The 16433-nt window shown below is 35.0% G+C and overlaps 1 protein-coding gene across 3 annotated transcripts in view; it reads left to right on the top strand.

Moving 5' to 3' along the window:
* Window positions 1-16433, top strand: part of ATPCL (ATP-citrate synthase) — a 555953-nt gene that overhangs the window by 344260 nt on the left and 195260 nt on the right. For all 3 annotated transcript variants that reach the window (XM_090394661.1, XM_090394662.1, XM_090394663.1), the window contains exons 16-17: window positions 669-784; window positions 15411-15515. In XM_090394661.1, coding sequence (XP_090250787.1) covers window positions 669-784; window positions 15411-15515 — 221 coding nt within the window. The remainder of the gene's footprint in view (window positions 1-668; window positions 785-15410; window positions 15516-16433) is intronic.

Below are 16433 nucleotides of genomic sequence, written 5' to 3'. Positions count from 1 at the left end.
TAAGGCATGACCAAGCCTTCACAAAGCCATTTTGCCCCTCATATACAGTATCATATTTTTATCTGCCCATTCTTGAATTCTTCTTTTTGACCAATTTTTCCATTACTTTTACTGCTACACCTGATATTGATTTCCAAAAGTTAGGTTGTACTATATTCAAATGCCAGCAAAGGTTGGTCGATTGGTAGAGCCTCTGCTACTAATGGCTCAGTTAAGTAAGTTTGAGTGTGGTTAGTAGTTGGAAGGGGTCCAATCGTTCGATGCTGTTGGCACACTCTCCCTCGATGAGTCTTTGTACTCCCTGGAGGTGTCAAATAATAACTCTCATAAAGTGATTTTATTTTAAAAGAAATTCACTAAGTTTAAAGGAAAGCAAGCCTTCCACTAAAACAAATGGCTGTAGCAAAAAGAGTTGAGTTTATGGAAGTTAAAGTAACTATATGGTGAAAATTATTTTTTTCTTTTTTTTTTTTTATTGTATACTTTATTATTTAAATATTGTGATAGGTTATTTTTTCCTTTAAAGCAATTTACATTGAAGCTTGTAACGTAGTTTCCAGTTTTAGCAGACCTTTAAATTCTTTTCTGTAGATTAACATCTGAAATAAAATGAATTGTATGTTTCTCACTAAATACACCTTTTGTTATTTTGTTGTATAATTATCCAGTATACAAGAACATGTCAGATGCAATGCGAAAACATCCAGAAGCTGAAGTTATGATTAATTTTGCATCTCTACGATCGGCCTATGAAAGTACTTTAGATACTATGAACTACCCACAGGTATGTACTTGAGTTATTTTCAAGAGAAATTGTATTAAATTGTTTAAAAAGTTAAAAATCAACAAGTGCAATAAAACACTCACACATCTCTCAAAAGATAATCTATTGTTGAATGGCAAAATACTGATTATCGAGTCCAGTATGTTACGACAAAGATATTATTGCATGAATTCACCTGTTCCAAGATCTTGTTATCTATTACTATTTTAGTTCTTGCTGGATCTTGTCCTTTAAAGGCCATAGTTTTTGATTTTCTGTTGATATTATCATACCATAATCTTTGGCTATCTCATTTAGATCTAAAAAATAGCTTTCTCTAAGGTATCGTCAGAATTTGTAATTATTATTTGGTCATCAGCAAAAAGGAGAGTGCTTAAGTTCACTGTAGGAGAAAGTTTAATTTTCCTTGATGTAAATTTTTATTCCATTTTATTATTTTTTGTTTAAGTAGATATTAAAAAGAGTTGCTAAGAGGGGACATTCCTGTCGGAACCCTTGGTTTATCTCTCTCGTATATGATAGTTCGTGATTTAATCTTATTTGTATTTGATTATTTTCATATATACCTGTGATAGCTTTTAGGATATTATTTAGTATTTTTCTTTCTTTTAATATGTTAAATAATATGTTTCTTTTAACTTTGTCAAATGCTTTTTCAGAGTCGATAAATGCAATATGTGTTTCTAAATTGTATTCTCTTCTTTTCTCTATTATTAATTTTAGGCAAAAGGCCAGGTCTCTACATGATCATCCTTTTCTAAATCCATTCTGTACTTCTAAAATAAAGTTTTCGGAATATTTCATTAGTTTTTGCTATTTAAGATTCTGCTATATATTTTGTAACAGGAATTTAGTATACTGATACCTCTTTAGTTTTTAGGGTCATCTCTATTGCCTTTTTTAAAGATAGGAATCACAATTGCTTTTTTCCATTTTAATGGGGGGATACCAGTTGAATAAATTTTATTTAAAAATAATAAGAGTCTTTCTTTGAATCTTGTTCCTGCATATTTATATGGTTCTGAACCTAGCTTATCTTCTCCAGGTGATTTTCCGTTTCTTGTTTCTTTCAGGCTGATTTCTAATTCTTCTTTAGTTATTTCCTATTCATTTTCGTTAATTGTTTGCCAGTTGACTTTTTTAAAATATTTGTCCGTCCACAATTCTGTGTAGTAATTTAGAAATTCTTCTAATTTCAATTTGGTGATTAATTTTATGTTTTCTTTGGTATCTGCATTTAAGTGTTTCAAAATCTTATATACATTGGGTCTTATTTTATATAAATTATGTTCTAAATTAGAAACAAATTTGTTTTCTGACTTCTCTTTTAGCTATGGCTCTTATTCTTTTATATTCTATTTCATCTTCTAATCTTTTACTGCTGATGATGAGGTTAACTTCTTATTCTGTCTCCAAGTGCTAAAATATTTCTTGTGTCAGTTACATTTTAGTAACTTAAACGTTTCTGTCACATGTCCACTTTTTCATCTATCTACCAACTTTTGCAACCCACAAACTTTGAATTTATTTTCATAGGGAGCATTCTACCTACCACTCACCATCTTTGTCATTTGCCTATGTATCCTCTTTACTACTTTCTCTTCCCCAAGAAACCTAGGTAACCAGACCTGAGAACAATGAGAGGAATGATACCTTACTTATCTCTGCTTTTTTAGTTCTTCAGTAACCAAGTAATCCAATGAACTGCTTTGACAACCTTAGCAATATGTCCTTGGAGCTTCAGCTTTCAATCTTTTGCTACTCTCCAAAATCAGGACCAAAATCAAGGTCTAATTTGCTGAAATACATTTCCCTTGGTGTGATATACAGCTTGTATATTTTTAAGTACAAATTAAACAGTGGTGGTGCAAGCATAGAGCCTTGTGGCAAACCACTAGTCACCTGCTTTCTTGGATTCTGTACCTCCCTATACTACTTTTTGGTATGCCATATCACCAGTTTCATATCCATCTCCATTTGTTTCAGTTTACGTAATAGTTCCAAGTGTTTTGCAAAATCCATTGTTCCTTTTATCCAACTCAGCATTTGCTCGATGATAAAAAGTTATTAAATGACTGTATGACTGACCCTTCACAAAGCTATTGTAAGAATATGATCAAGTATCATATTCTTATCCACTCATTCCTGAATTCTGTGTTTGACCAACTTTTCTATCCATGTGTTAGGACTTAAGTGTTGGGAGAAACTCATGTTGGAGGCTTAATGGAATGAAACATTGCTGGAAAAAGGTTACAAATATTATTTAATTCTTCCAATATTTTGTCTAATGGTTGTATAAAACTTCCCAAAATAAGTGAAGCACTAATATTTCAAGATCCCAGTTTACATCCTAGACCATCAACAGAGGATGCCATGCTTAGTTAGGAGTCTAGTCTTTTCATTGTTTAGATTCAAACATATAATTAAATTGTAATATATATTGATCTTTAATTGACCATGATTTATAAACATCTAATACCAACAAGTTTCACCGAGTGGGCTGTCTGGCTTCTTCAGGGCTTATAACCGTAAGAGAAAACTCAGAGTGTCTAGTACAGAGAAAATGGAGTAACACTGTCGTATAAATTAAACATTAAAACAGAACGTATAACATTACACATATGGAGTGTGTTGTGTTAGTCACTGTTATGAGAGCACACTCTGTAGTTTTGAGCGAAATTAAACTCTGGCAGACTAAGTTATCTTATTAAGGTTTTCCATATATCAGCTATTATCATTTCCTGGTTTCTGTTAAGATTTTTTCCAGGACGGAGGCCTACAACAGCTTCTTTGAAATTTCTTCAACTGAAATTTTCTTCTAGGTACGGCATGGAGCTGCTATCCCAATCAATGGTATGGTTAGTAATCGCAAAATGATGGTCTAGACCTGAGTTGTCTGTTCTGTTGTTATTAACATCTCCTATATGTTCTTTTTTTCGGATTTTGAGGCTTCTCGATGTCTGTCCTATATAGTTTAGACCACAAGCACATGGGATGTTGTACACTCCAGTGTGTTTGAAAAAAGAATTGATGTATTTTGGCGATCTTAAAATGTGACAGACAGTCTTGACCAGTTTGAACGCAACTCTGATGTTGAAAGGGTTAAAAAGTTTTGCGATCTTCTCAGACACTATACCTGCATAAGGAATAACTATGGATGAACTGTATTGCGTGATGGTAAGTTGTTGTTGTTGTGGGGGTATTTCTATGAAGAATCTTGTTGATAGATTCTTTGGATAGCCATTTTTTATTAATGTTTCTGATAAATGAGTAATTTCATCATAGAGTTCTTTTCTTCTGTGATGATGTTCGTAGCTCTATTTTTGAGCATATGCATTATGCTGAGCTTCTGAGAAGATCGCAAAACTTTTTAAACCTTTCAACATCAGAGTTACGTTCAAACCAGTCAAGACTGTCCATCACATTTTAAGATTGCCAAAAGACATTAATCCTTTTTTTCAAACATGCTGGAATGTACAACATCCCATGTGCTTGTGGTCTAAACTATATAGGACAGATGTCGAGAAGCCTCGAGATCCGAAAAAAAGAACATATAGGAGATGTTAATAACAACAGAACAGACAACTCAGGTCTAGACCATCATTTTGCGATTACTAACCATACCATTGATTGGGATAGCAGCTCCATGCCTTTGAAGAAATTTCAAAGAAGCTATTGTAGGACTCCATCCTGGAGAAAATCTTAACAGAAACCAGGGAATGATAATAGCTGATATATGGAAAACCTTAATAAGATCACTTAGTCTGCCAGAGTTTAATTTCACTCAAAACTACAGAACGTGCTCTCATAACAGTGACTAACACAACACGCTTCATGTGTGTAATGTTACACATTCTGTTTTAATGTTTAGTTTATACGATAGTGTTACTCCATTTTCTCTGTACTCGCCACTTTGAGTTTTCTCTTTCCATTATAAGTCCTGAAGAAGCCAGACAGCCCAGTCGGCGAAACTTGTTGGTATTAAATGTATATAAATCATGGTCAATTAAAGATCAATATATATTTCAATTTAATTATAAGTCTAGTCTAGTCTTCCACATGTTTCACTTAGTTTATATTGCCTTTGTGTGTGTTACAAGTTTCATATCGTACTCCATGAAGGTATCTCTGTGACTGAGATGAAATAATGAAAGAATTAATATTTTTTAATCCTTTTCCAGTGCTGTTTCATTCCATTAAACCTTTAACATGACTAGCTTTCAGTAATGTGAGTATATTTTTTTTATCATTTGTATGCCTTGAAGAAGCCAAACAGCCCAGTTGTAAAAAAAAAAAAAAAAAAAAAAAAGTGTAATCTTATTCTAAAAATTAACTTTCCTAATACTTTGACCACCACTCCTGAGATACTAATTGGTTTATAATTTGCTACCAGTCTTAGAGCATTTATTCAAAGAAATTATTTTATCCTTCTTCAACTCCCTTAGAACTTTACCATAGCCAAGATTTAAGTTAAACAGCATAATCAGAGGCATTGCTAGTTCCTTATTACATTTTCATAAAACATTAGCTGATATCTCATCTGATCTTTCAGCTGTATTTGCTTTGAGATTCTGCGATATTGTAAGTTCCAGTTCATGAATCTATTCTCACATCAGTTCCTGTCAAATTTGCCTCAACAGTATCCTTCCTCCGTTGCACGACAGACCCTTCCAAAGTGATTACCCAGTAACTCAACTATTTTGTCTGCTTCTGTCACTTTACTACCATCAGCACTTGTTAAAGTTATCCTTCTATAGTCATGCTTCCTTTTGTTTGCTGCAAGTGAAGGAACATGTTCATAGTGGATGGGACATCCCAGTGATGGTACTGCCCATTTTTGTCCTTGCTCTTTTTCAGTGCTTTTCTTCCTGTATTTTTTGCTCTACTTCTCCTGAGTCTTTACTAGTATCTTATCTTCCAGACCACCATCACTTGAATCCAGTGCTTGCTGCTGCTGTGTTGCATGCTGTAATCTTTGTACATTTGGAAAGAGGGATCCTGGTGGTCCTACATTGCGTTGGCATTTGCTTCAGCAAGATGGGCAGTCCTGGATGGCCTGGCCAAGATCATCCAACTAGTGGGCTTGCCAGCAAAAGTCAGCAGTGTTGCAGGAAGTCCCCATGGTTTGGAGACAGGACTCAACACTAGCTGTGGTGCTGGTATGGCATCTGGGGTTAGTCCTGGCATTCCACTCCTGAGCGCAGTCATTGCTTGCTGCAGACTGAACATCTGTGAGTGACTCCATTTGTGAGTGGGGGCGGGGTTCAGAAATACTCTCTTCAGTTTATCAGAACCCTCAACAAACTCCATCATGTGCAGAAACCATTTCAACATTTCCTCTAATTTTTGCCAGCCGTGTGAGCATGAAAAACATTTCGTACATTTTAATTCTAGGGTTTGCCACAAACCTTAGAATTAAAATCCACATGAATACAAAAATTCATCACTGGTTGCATAAATTAAAGTGACTATTCTCTCTAGACAGAAGACACTAAACAAATATGCTTCTGCAACATGCTACCTTCAGTGTCAATTTCCCCAATGGTGCAGGTTAAAAATAACTACTGGGTCAAGGCTGGATAACTGGGAGGAGAACTGACCAGAGCTTCTTACCTGATGTCTAATTCTCACCTTCTCATGGTGCACCATGTTGGGTATCTACTTGGATACTGAACGAATACAAATAGTATTCTTATTGGCTTAAGCCATAACTTAAAATGATGGTACAACATGATTGAATTTCATACTGGCTGGGGCGTCACCCTGTTAAACAAGGCCCCCCATTGCTTTTGCTGAGGAGCCAGGGTGAACAACAAAAAGTCAGCTACTAGAACAAGCCCCAACTCAACATTGGCATGGATCAAGATGGATATCATCAACATAAGAATCATTAAAGAAAAAGAAATGGAACTATCAGAGGAATTGAACAAGTATCAGATCAACATAATAGGTGTTACTGAACCAAAGAAGACAAAAACAGGTGAGATCTTTCTAAGCAACAAATATGAGATGTCATATTCAGGCAATAACAATCAGGGAAAAGAAGGAGTAGTTGTAATATTTAACACTAAAAATGAGGATAATCTTCTTGAATAGCAGGCAATATTAAGTAGAGTAATGTGGGTTAATATCAGAATTGGGCAATGAGACTTATGTAATTAAAAAAAACACACGTATTAACCACAGTGAAAATTATTTAATTGTAAATATTTCATCCTAAGTATCTTAGAACATCATCAGTACAGTAGTTTAAAACAATAATAGGAATAACATACAGTTAGGGAGCATGATTACAATAGAATCTCATTAAACGTGCAAATTCTACTGAGTTTCACACAAAAATTAAAGATATTCAACTATCAAAAACTGACTTGTTAATCAGCTTCGACACTGTCTCCCTCTTCACAAACATTCCCCATAAAGAAACAATAGAATTACTAACTCAAAAATTTCCGTCTGATATAGTTGAATTATTCAAGTTTGTTATTGCATCAGGTTACTTCACCTGGAAAGGTCAAATTTACAAGCAAGAAGAAGGAACAGCAGTGGGATCTCCTTTATCACCAAACCAGCAAACTTGTTTCTAGAACACCTTGAGGAAAAAATATTCACTTTTGAACCCAAACCAAAAATTTGGTTAAGATATGTCGATGACGTATTTGCAGTCTGGGATCATCCCGAACATGAATTACACCTGTTTCTTGATAAAATTAACCTTTTTCATCATCGCATCAACTTTATGTTAGAAAAAGAATCTCCACAGTGTATCTCCTTTTTGGATTTACATATCCAAAGAAAAGAAGACTGTTCCATTGCCATGTCTGTCTTTTGCAAGCCTACGTTATCAGGTCGCTACATTCACAATTTTTCTGCTCATCATCCATCTCAGAAATCTGGCATTATTAAATCACTTGTTTTTTCCAGAGCACATAAATTCTGCTCCTCTGAAGAATCTTTAAACCAGGAATTAAAAATAATCAAAAATACAGCCATTTTAAATGGATATAATCCTAAAACAACTCAAAAAATCATCTGTCATTTCTCCACACATCAAACCAGACAGGAAGAAATCCATAGGATTCCCATACCTTACGTCAAAGGCATCTCCGAACGTCTCTCTAAAATTATGAAGAAATACAATTTTGCCACTACTTACAAACCTATCAACCAAATTTGCAACTTGCTACCTTCTCCTAAGGACAAACTCTCACCTTTGATGTTGCCTGGCGTTTATGAGATTCCATGCTCATGCAAATTGTCTTACTTTGGACAGACAGGTAGGTCTGTTCAGAAACGCATCTCGGAACATCAAGACCACATTCGTCTTTTTAAACCGCAGAAATCTGGCCTCTCTCAACATGGAATTGAAAATCCAAACCATAGGATCCATTGGTAAAAGTCTAAACTTTTACATAGATCTTTATATAAACATGAACGTTTATACAAAGAAAGTTCTGAAGCCCTATACACAGACCAAACTTAAACCGCAACGACGTTTTACTATTCCTAAAGTATAGGAAATCGTCATACAAAATTGTGTTAAATAATTTTTTTTTTTTTTACTTCTGTAACACATTACACACGTTTAATGAGATTCTATTGTGATCATGTGCCCTAACTGTATGTTATTCCTCTTATTGTTTAAACTACTGTACTGATGACGTCCTAAGATACTCAGGATGAAATATTTACAATTAAATAATTTTCACTGTGGTTAATACGTGTATGATCGCACCACAGGTTTCGTTATTTAAACAATACTTATATGTGCTTATAGTATCACAGAGAGGGTTCTTCTAAGGAAGAAGTGGATTTCTTTGAGGCATTGGGGAAGGCCTCTGACACAACAAAAAAGAATGGGTCGGTCTGTGTTGTAGATCTAAACAGCAGATTGGGAAATGATTACTATATATATAAGAACGTTTTATGAAAATTTGGAGAAATGAGCAGAGCTAATAATAATGGTAAGTAACTGCTGGATTTCTGCTTGGGCATGGACTAGTAATTACTAACACCATGTTCCAACATAAAAATATTTACAAATTCACATGGAGAGAAGATACAAGAAATAAGAAAAGTCTTATTGACTACAGTGATGTTTTTGCACTGGGTCAGGACACGAGTACACCGAGGATTTTAAATTGAAGTGATCACCATTTAGTGTTCAGCAGAATAAAATTGAACTTCATATTGAAAAGAAGGATGTAAGAAAGTTTTGAAACAAATCAAAGTTGAACAACTATCACATGTGAACTGTAGACTCAAATACACAAACATTATTCAAGAAAAACTGAAAGAGTTTGAAAACAAGAACCAAACCTTGTAGTTTCATTGGCAAATCCTAAAGAGAACTTGGATTGTTTCAGCCAGAGAGGCATGTGGTAATGTAATCTGTAAGGATAGAAAAATCAGAACTCCATGGTAGAAAAATCAGAACTATATGGGGGAGACTTTGGTAAGAACATAGAAAATAAATATCAGGAAGGTGATAAAATATTCAGGAGGCATATTGAAAAATGGAGGAAAGAGTACCTTAAAAGGAATTAGAGATAAAGGGGAAATAAAATCTGAAGATAAAGATATTCTTGTTGCATGGGGTAATTATTTTGAAAGTCTGCTAAATGATACAAAACAAGCAGTGTCAGCAGAATGCTAAAAAACTCCCAAAAGGAAAGCAGTCACTCTACAAGCACTCTCCTCCAGTCATCTGAAATTTGACCTTCTGAATTATACAGTGCAGCCATTGTAAAACTTTTATACCTCCATATTTTGGAGGTATGGTTGGTTGGAGGTTTGGAGGCTGGCCTGGTTGGCCGAGTGATTAGCATATCTGCTGTCCAGCCAAAAGGCTGCAGGTTCGAATCCTGCTGTGGGCATGGATGTTTGTGATTGTCTGTGAAAATACTAGTAGTGGTTGGTGTGGGCTGTAGATGGTGTTGTAGTTGATGGAGTGAGTGTTAGAGATAGAGTTGTAGAGTAGGTGCCCTCCCTCGATGAGTCTAGACTCCCTGAAGGGATCGAGTGATAATATAATATTTTAGCATTTCTGGATGCCTTTCCACATTTCAGATTTTATAATTTATATTTTTTATAGTTATACTTCAAGTATGGAAGTAGAAAAAGACTATAAAAAATCTGAAATGTGGAACGGCAGCTGGGGTTGATATTTGACCAGAAATGCTGAAATATGGAGGTATAAAAGTTTTACACTGGCTACTGCATAATTCAGAAGGCTTGGTCAGAGGATAGAATTTCAGATGATTGGAGTAGAGTGCTCATAGTACCATATATTTAAAAAAAAAAAAAAAAAAGGAAATAAAACAAAATGTGAGAATTACAGAGGAATTCCTCTACTGTGTGTTCCTGGTTTTACTCTTACAGAATACAGAGACAAATGTAAGAAAGCTAAACAGTGTGTAAAACTAGCTAAACAAAAGTCACGGGAGGACTTTGGTAAGAATATAGAAAATAAATATCAAGAAGGTGACAAAATATTCTGGAGGTTGTTGAAGAAGCTTAGGAATGGAGGAAAGAGTGCTGTAAAAGGAGTTAGAGATGATAAAGGTGAAATGGAAATGGGAGAAAAAGATATCCTTGAAGTATGGAGTAATTATTTTGAAAAACTGCTAAATGAAACAAGCAGTGATGACAGTACAGTGATAAAAAACACTGACCAGGCATGCAGTCAGGAATACATATCCATACTTGAAGTAGAAAAAGCCATCAAAGGCTTGAAATGTGGAAAGGCAGCAGGAGTAGATGATATTCGACCAGAAATGCTGAAGTAGGGTGGTATAAAAGTCTTACAGTGGCTGCACTGCATAGTTCAGAAAGCCTGGACAGAGGGACGAATTCCTGATGATTGGAGTAGAGCTCTCATAGTACCCATATATAAAAAGGGAAATAAAACTGAATGTGAGAATTACAGAGATATTTCCCTACTTAGTGTTCCTGGCAAGATCTATTCAAGTATACTTGAGAAACGGTTGATAAGAATTGTGGAAGAAAAGCTTGGTGAAGAACAAGCTGGATTCAGGTTGATATAAAATAGTTGATATGAAATAGAGGCTGTCAGGATCAGATATTCACTTTACGACAGATAGTTGAGAAAGCATGGGAATATAACAAAGATCTGTATTTAAGTTTTGTCGATTTGGAAAAGGCATATGACAAGGTGCCAAGAGAGAAGCTATTCAATACACTGCAGTTATATGGTGTCAATGGCGCATTATATCAAGCAATACTTAGTCTTTATTTGAGTTGTAAGTCAGCAGTTAGAATTGAAGGAAGTACAGGAAGATGGTTTAATGTTAAATCTGGTGTGATACAAGGATGTACATTATCCCCTCTGTTATTCATTATCTATATGGATCACATTATGAAGGAAAGTGGTATTAAACCTGATATCAAAATTGGAGATGTTAATGTCAGCTCTTTGCTTTATGCGGATGATGTTATACTTCTAAATAAATCCGCTACAAGTCTGCAAGATTCTCTGACTAAATTGAATAGCTGTTGTAATAGATATGGCATGAAGGTCAGCAATAAAAAGACAAAGACAATGAAAATAGGCAGAATCATTGAAAATGTCAACTGTGTTGTGCATGGAGAACCTGTGGAACAAGTAAAACATTTCAGTTACTTAGGCACGATTTTTACTGAAGATGGTAAATTAAATATAGAAATAGACAACAGAATCAGCAAAGCTGGTATGGTGGGAAGTCAATTGAATAAATTCGTATGGAATAAGAGAGAAATTAGTCGGAACACTAAATTAGTTGTATACAAGACATTGTTCAAACCAGTTTTAACTTATGGATCTGAGAGCTGGGTCAGAAGTAAAACACTTGACCAAAGACTAGAGACTGCAGATATGAGAGTCCTGAGAAAGATTAGAGGCATGAACAGATGGCATCAATGGCAATATCATATTAAAAATGAGGATATTAGGAAAGAACTTGACATTGTCAGCATCCAGGAATGCGTTAGCATAGCTAATCTCAGGTGGTATGGTCACTTAAATAGAATGGGATAGGAAAGATTAGCAAAACAAGTGTTCTCTGCCAGGTTGGCAGGAAAACGACCCAGAGGAAGACCAAGATATAGGTGGATTGATACAGTACAAAGTGCCTTAGACGATAGAAATATAAGATCTGATAATGTTGGAGTCTTGACAAGTAACAGACTGATTTGGAGGAAAATTTTAGATAGGAAGTTAGTAATGATGTAAATTTTTCATGTAGTACTGTCATATCCTGTACACCCCTTGAGGGTACATGGCAGGAATTTGATGATGATGATGTGTTCCTGGTAAGATTTATGCAAGTATTCTTGAGAAATGCTTAATAAAAATTGTGGAGGAGAAGCTTGGAGAAGAACAAGCTGGGTTCAGACCAAACAGAGGTTGTTTTAAAGTGAAAATAAGATTTTCACTTTAAAACAAATAGTTGAGAAATCATCATGGGAATATAACAAAGATTTTGTAGATCTGGAAAAGTCATGTTATAAGTTGCCAAGAGGGAATAAAATGCTCCAGTTATGTTATGTAAATGGGATATTATATCAAGCAATGCAGTCACTATTTAAGTCGTAAATCAGGAGTTAGAATTGAAGGAGGTACAGGAAGATAGTTTGATGTTAAGTCAGGTGTTTGACACGAATGTACATTATCTCCACTGTCTTCATCATCTATGTGGATCACATTATAGTATTAAAGCTGATATCAAAATTCTCTCTCTCTTTGTTCACTGGGCATCTACAGATGCTGTATGGTCACTCCGATGCTTGGTGATGTTCCACACCAGGCCTCACCATGTAGTCCTGTTGTTTACTTTTCTGGCAGCCTCAACTCTGAAGATCAGTCACTCCACACACACCATCCATCCATCTCATTGATGGTCTACCCCTGCCTCTTTTTCCAGGAACTTTACCTTCTATTACGGTTCTGAGAAGTCCTCCTTCCATCCTTTCTATGTGTCCAAAATATTTTAACTTTCTTCTGTCAGTATCCTTAAGGAGCCTTAAAGTTCTACTAATCTTTTCTAACACTCATTCATTTGTACACCTTTCAGTATATGATATCCTCAACAGCCTTCTATAATACCACATCTCAAAAGAAGATATCCGTTTCTTATCTGACTTCTTTAGGTTCCAAACCTCGCATCCATAAGTCGCTGTTGGAAAAACAACTGTATCTAAAATCCTCAACTTTGTTCCCATGGAGATAGATCCATCCTTCCAGATTTTAGACAAGTCTCTGACTGCTGTTTTAGCCATTCCTAATCTTTTTCTGACATCTTCTGAGCAGCAATTCTTCACGTTAATAATGGATCCCAGGCACTCAAACTTGCTGACATCCTCAATTCCTTCTCCATTATGATACACTTGTTTCTCAAGAGTTTCTCTGTTTGTTTTTCCTTTGAGAACCATGATCTTTGTTTTGCTAGAATTGAGTTGAAGTCCTCTGTTATTACTGATCTTGTTAACTTTGTCAAGAATTAGTCCTAGTTCTTCCATGTCATCGAAGGAGTACTGTATCATCAGCATACCTCAGATTACTGATCAATCTACCAATCAATCTATGTATAATGTTATGCATTAAGGGAAGATGCATAACATTATACATATCCCTGAATGCATAACATTATACATATCCGCAAGGAGATGTGTTTTGCGTTATGGGAGATACTGAGAGAGGAGTGATGTTAGCTTGCTGCACCTTTGCAATGAGTTTCCCGGTGTTGTACCGCCTTACCCCAGTCACGAAGATACTTTCAGGTGCAAACTTTGTTCGCTCACACTTGGATAAAGGATTAAACTAAATTTATTATAGTCTAACCAAGTGAAAAATAAATTTTCAACTTTCTTTTTGTAGTCACTGCACTTATGTGTGAAGGAGGGTGGTGTGTGTGTGGTTGGGGGGGGGGGGGGGTATTTGGGCATTAGATACCAGTACAGTGGATATAAAGTTTTGTCCCAGTTTCTTAATTGATTTCATAATAAATTCAAGACAGTAATGAACTGGAAGGTAATGAATTTTGACAGTAAATAGCATGTTTTAGGAGAATGAAAGTGGATTCTCTTCATCTTTTGCTTTAACATTTCTATGGTAATGCTATTCTGCCATTTTAAAAATAAACACATTTTGGATGAACATTACTACTTAGTTACTGAATTAATTTTTAGTAAGCCAACACAGTAAGAGCTTATATAAAAACTCAACTGGTAAGTTCCTTTTTGTTCTTTAGGGATGATGATATTTGATCATCCCTAAAGAACAAAAGGAACTTTTATTCAGATTTTGCTCTTGGGACAAAATATCAGTTATAAAAACTGGAAAGAAGTATGCTCCTTTTCCAAACTTTCCAAGCCACTTTACCAATTTTTGTTCTCCCTCATCTTTACACATTGTGTGACTCCCACCCACAAAAGTTGTAAAATAGGATGATCAATATTAAAGTATTATTATTTAAAGCCTTGTGGGGTGCCAGCCAGTGATCCAAATACTGTGAAACTTTGCAGGAATAAATTGTGTAATGCAGAAGTGACATCTGAAAGAAAAAAAAAAAAAAAAAAGTAATACCAAAATTTACCAGCAGGGGCGTTGTAAATACCAAATTGTATGGATTCTGCCTACCATGCATCTTGACAGGTGCCAGAAGAGTTTTTTAGAAAGATGGACACGAGATTTTTCCCTTCATTCTGGTTGTTAATTGCACTATTGAGTCACTTGAACAAATGTCAACGAGCTACACTATTTCCATATGCTCTGCCACAAACGATAGTTGTTTTGAAGAAACCACACCGCAAATCATGTTAGTCTCTAGAGCATGATTACTGTTTTATCAATATTCATCTGATTCATAGTATTAATATGCCATAAGTTTTCAACATATTTCTCATAAATGGGTTATATCATCTTTGAAAAAAATAAAAATAAAATTGTATCCAGCCAGAAAACATTACTGAAATTCCTATAAAAAAACTGTGTTGCAAAGTTCATTGGTCTATATAAGTGATACAGACCTCTTGGCACCTTTTATATGCCTTTTCCAGATCTACAAAACTTAAATACAGATCTTTGTTATATTCCCATGATTTCTCATCTATTTGTAGTAAAGTGAAAATCTGATCATGACAACCCTTTTTATTTATTTATTTATTTCCCTTTTTATATATTGTTTTCACCTGTAATTATCTGAACTTTACTCAAAAAAAAGGGGGTGGGGGGGCACATCTATGCTGGAAATTCCTAAGTTTTTCAAACAGAATTCTCAAATAGAGGAGCAAGTGATTTGTGATAGTTGCATGCCTCTTACTGTTTCTTGCATGCAAGAGACTAAAATTGACCATAGCCTTTCCTACATCAATGACAAAGAAGCATTTTTTTGCCTGTCACTTACAGCTTTATTCTGGGTGGTTTGAATGGTTACATTATTTTGTGTTAGTAGCTATTCACCTCTTAAGTTTTGGTCACTCATTTCATTATCCCTGTGTAGAAACAGACTGAAAGTGGGACATGTCTGGTCAAGCCAGTTTCTCATTTAAAGTTAAGTAAAGATTGATAATTATATGTTACCATCCTGTAAGTAATTGATTAATATTACTAACACATTATGTATTCCAGATACGTGTTATAGCAATTATTGCAGAAGGTATTCCTGAAAATATGACTCGAAAGATGATCAAAATAGCTAATGAACGAGGTGTTGTTATTATTGGTCCTGCAACAGTAAGTCAAAATTTGTATATTTTTGTTGTCTGAATGTATTTTATAAAGATGTCTTATGTAATTGTTAATTGTTTCCAAGTACAGTGATTTAGTTCAAAATATCTTGAAATCAATAACATGCAATATATTAGCATTATATTACTAATTATTTAAAAATTTATATTGCAACATCAAGTTATTAGATAATATATCTTAGGACATGGGGTGTCTTGAGAATACATTTGAGTATGTTTGAATGTATTGCTTGGAAATTGTGCTCTCATTTCATCCCTTTTTTTGAAAGTGATTATTTCAAATCATCCACAACAGATAATGGTGCAGCAATAGATCCTAAATGATTGAAGAATTCTAGACAAACCTCTAAATATCCTGACTTTGAACAACTTTTAGATCCTTGGACACAGTGGATCAGAATCCAGTTATGCCTGCAGCATAAAGCAGAGATGGTGGTAACAACACACATCAGCAATAGTCTGCTTTGAGTTTCACTAGTGCAGACATCATTTGAAGTACTGTGGCTGCAGGCTGAACATTACTGAAAAGAAAAGTCCTATGTGATTTTTATTGCCAGACCATTGCAAAGACCATTGAATCAGTGCACAACCTTCTAACTATGCTCCATCTGGTAGATCATTCTGGGCATAAATCAGTGATTTCCATATAGGCATGCGAAGAACACTGTCTGTATACAGAAGACAGAATATACATTAATCTAATACATTTCCTGTGTTAGGTTAAACACGATGATACATGTTTGCCACTATTCATCCGACTTTGTTCTGAAAGGTAGATATGAAAGGCATGAAGCCATTTCAGGCTGCAAAAGTAATTTTTGTGGATATCTATACAGAGATTAGTGAGATGAATATCACGCTAACAGAACCACTAGTGCCTGTACCATTCCTCTTGGAACGTGAT

The sequence above is a fragment of the Typopeltis vanoorti genome, chromosome 6 (assembly GCF_054136105.1).
Source record: "Typopeltis vanoorti isolate ZY-2024b chromosome 6, IOZ_Tvanoo_1.0, whole genome shotgun sequence".
Lineage (NCBI taxonomy): Eukaryota > Metazoa > Arthropoda > Arachnida > Uropygi > Thelyphonidae > Typopeltis > Typopeltis vanoorti.
This window is presented reverse-complemented; position numbering and strand designations above follow the sequence as displayed.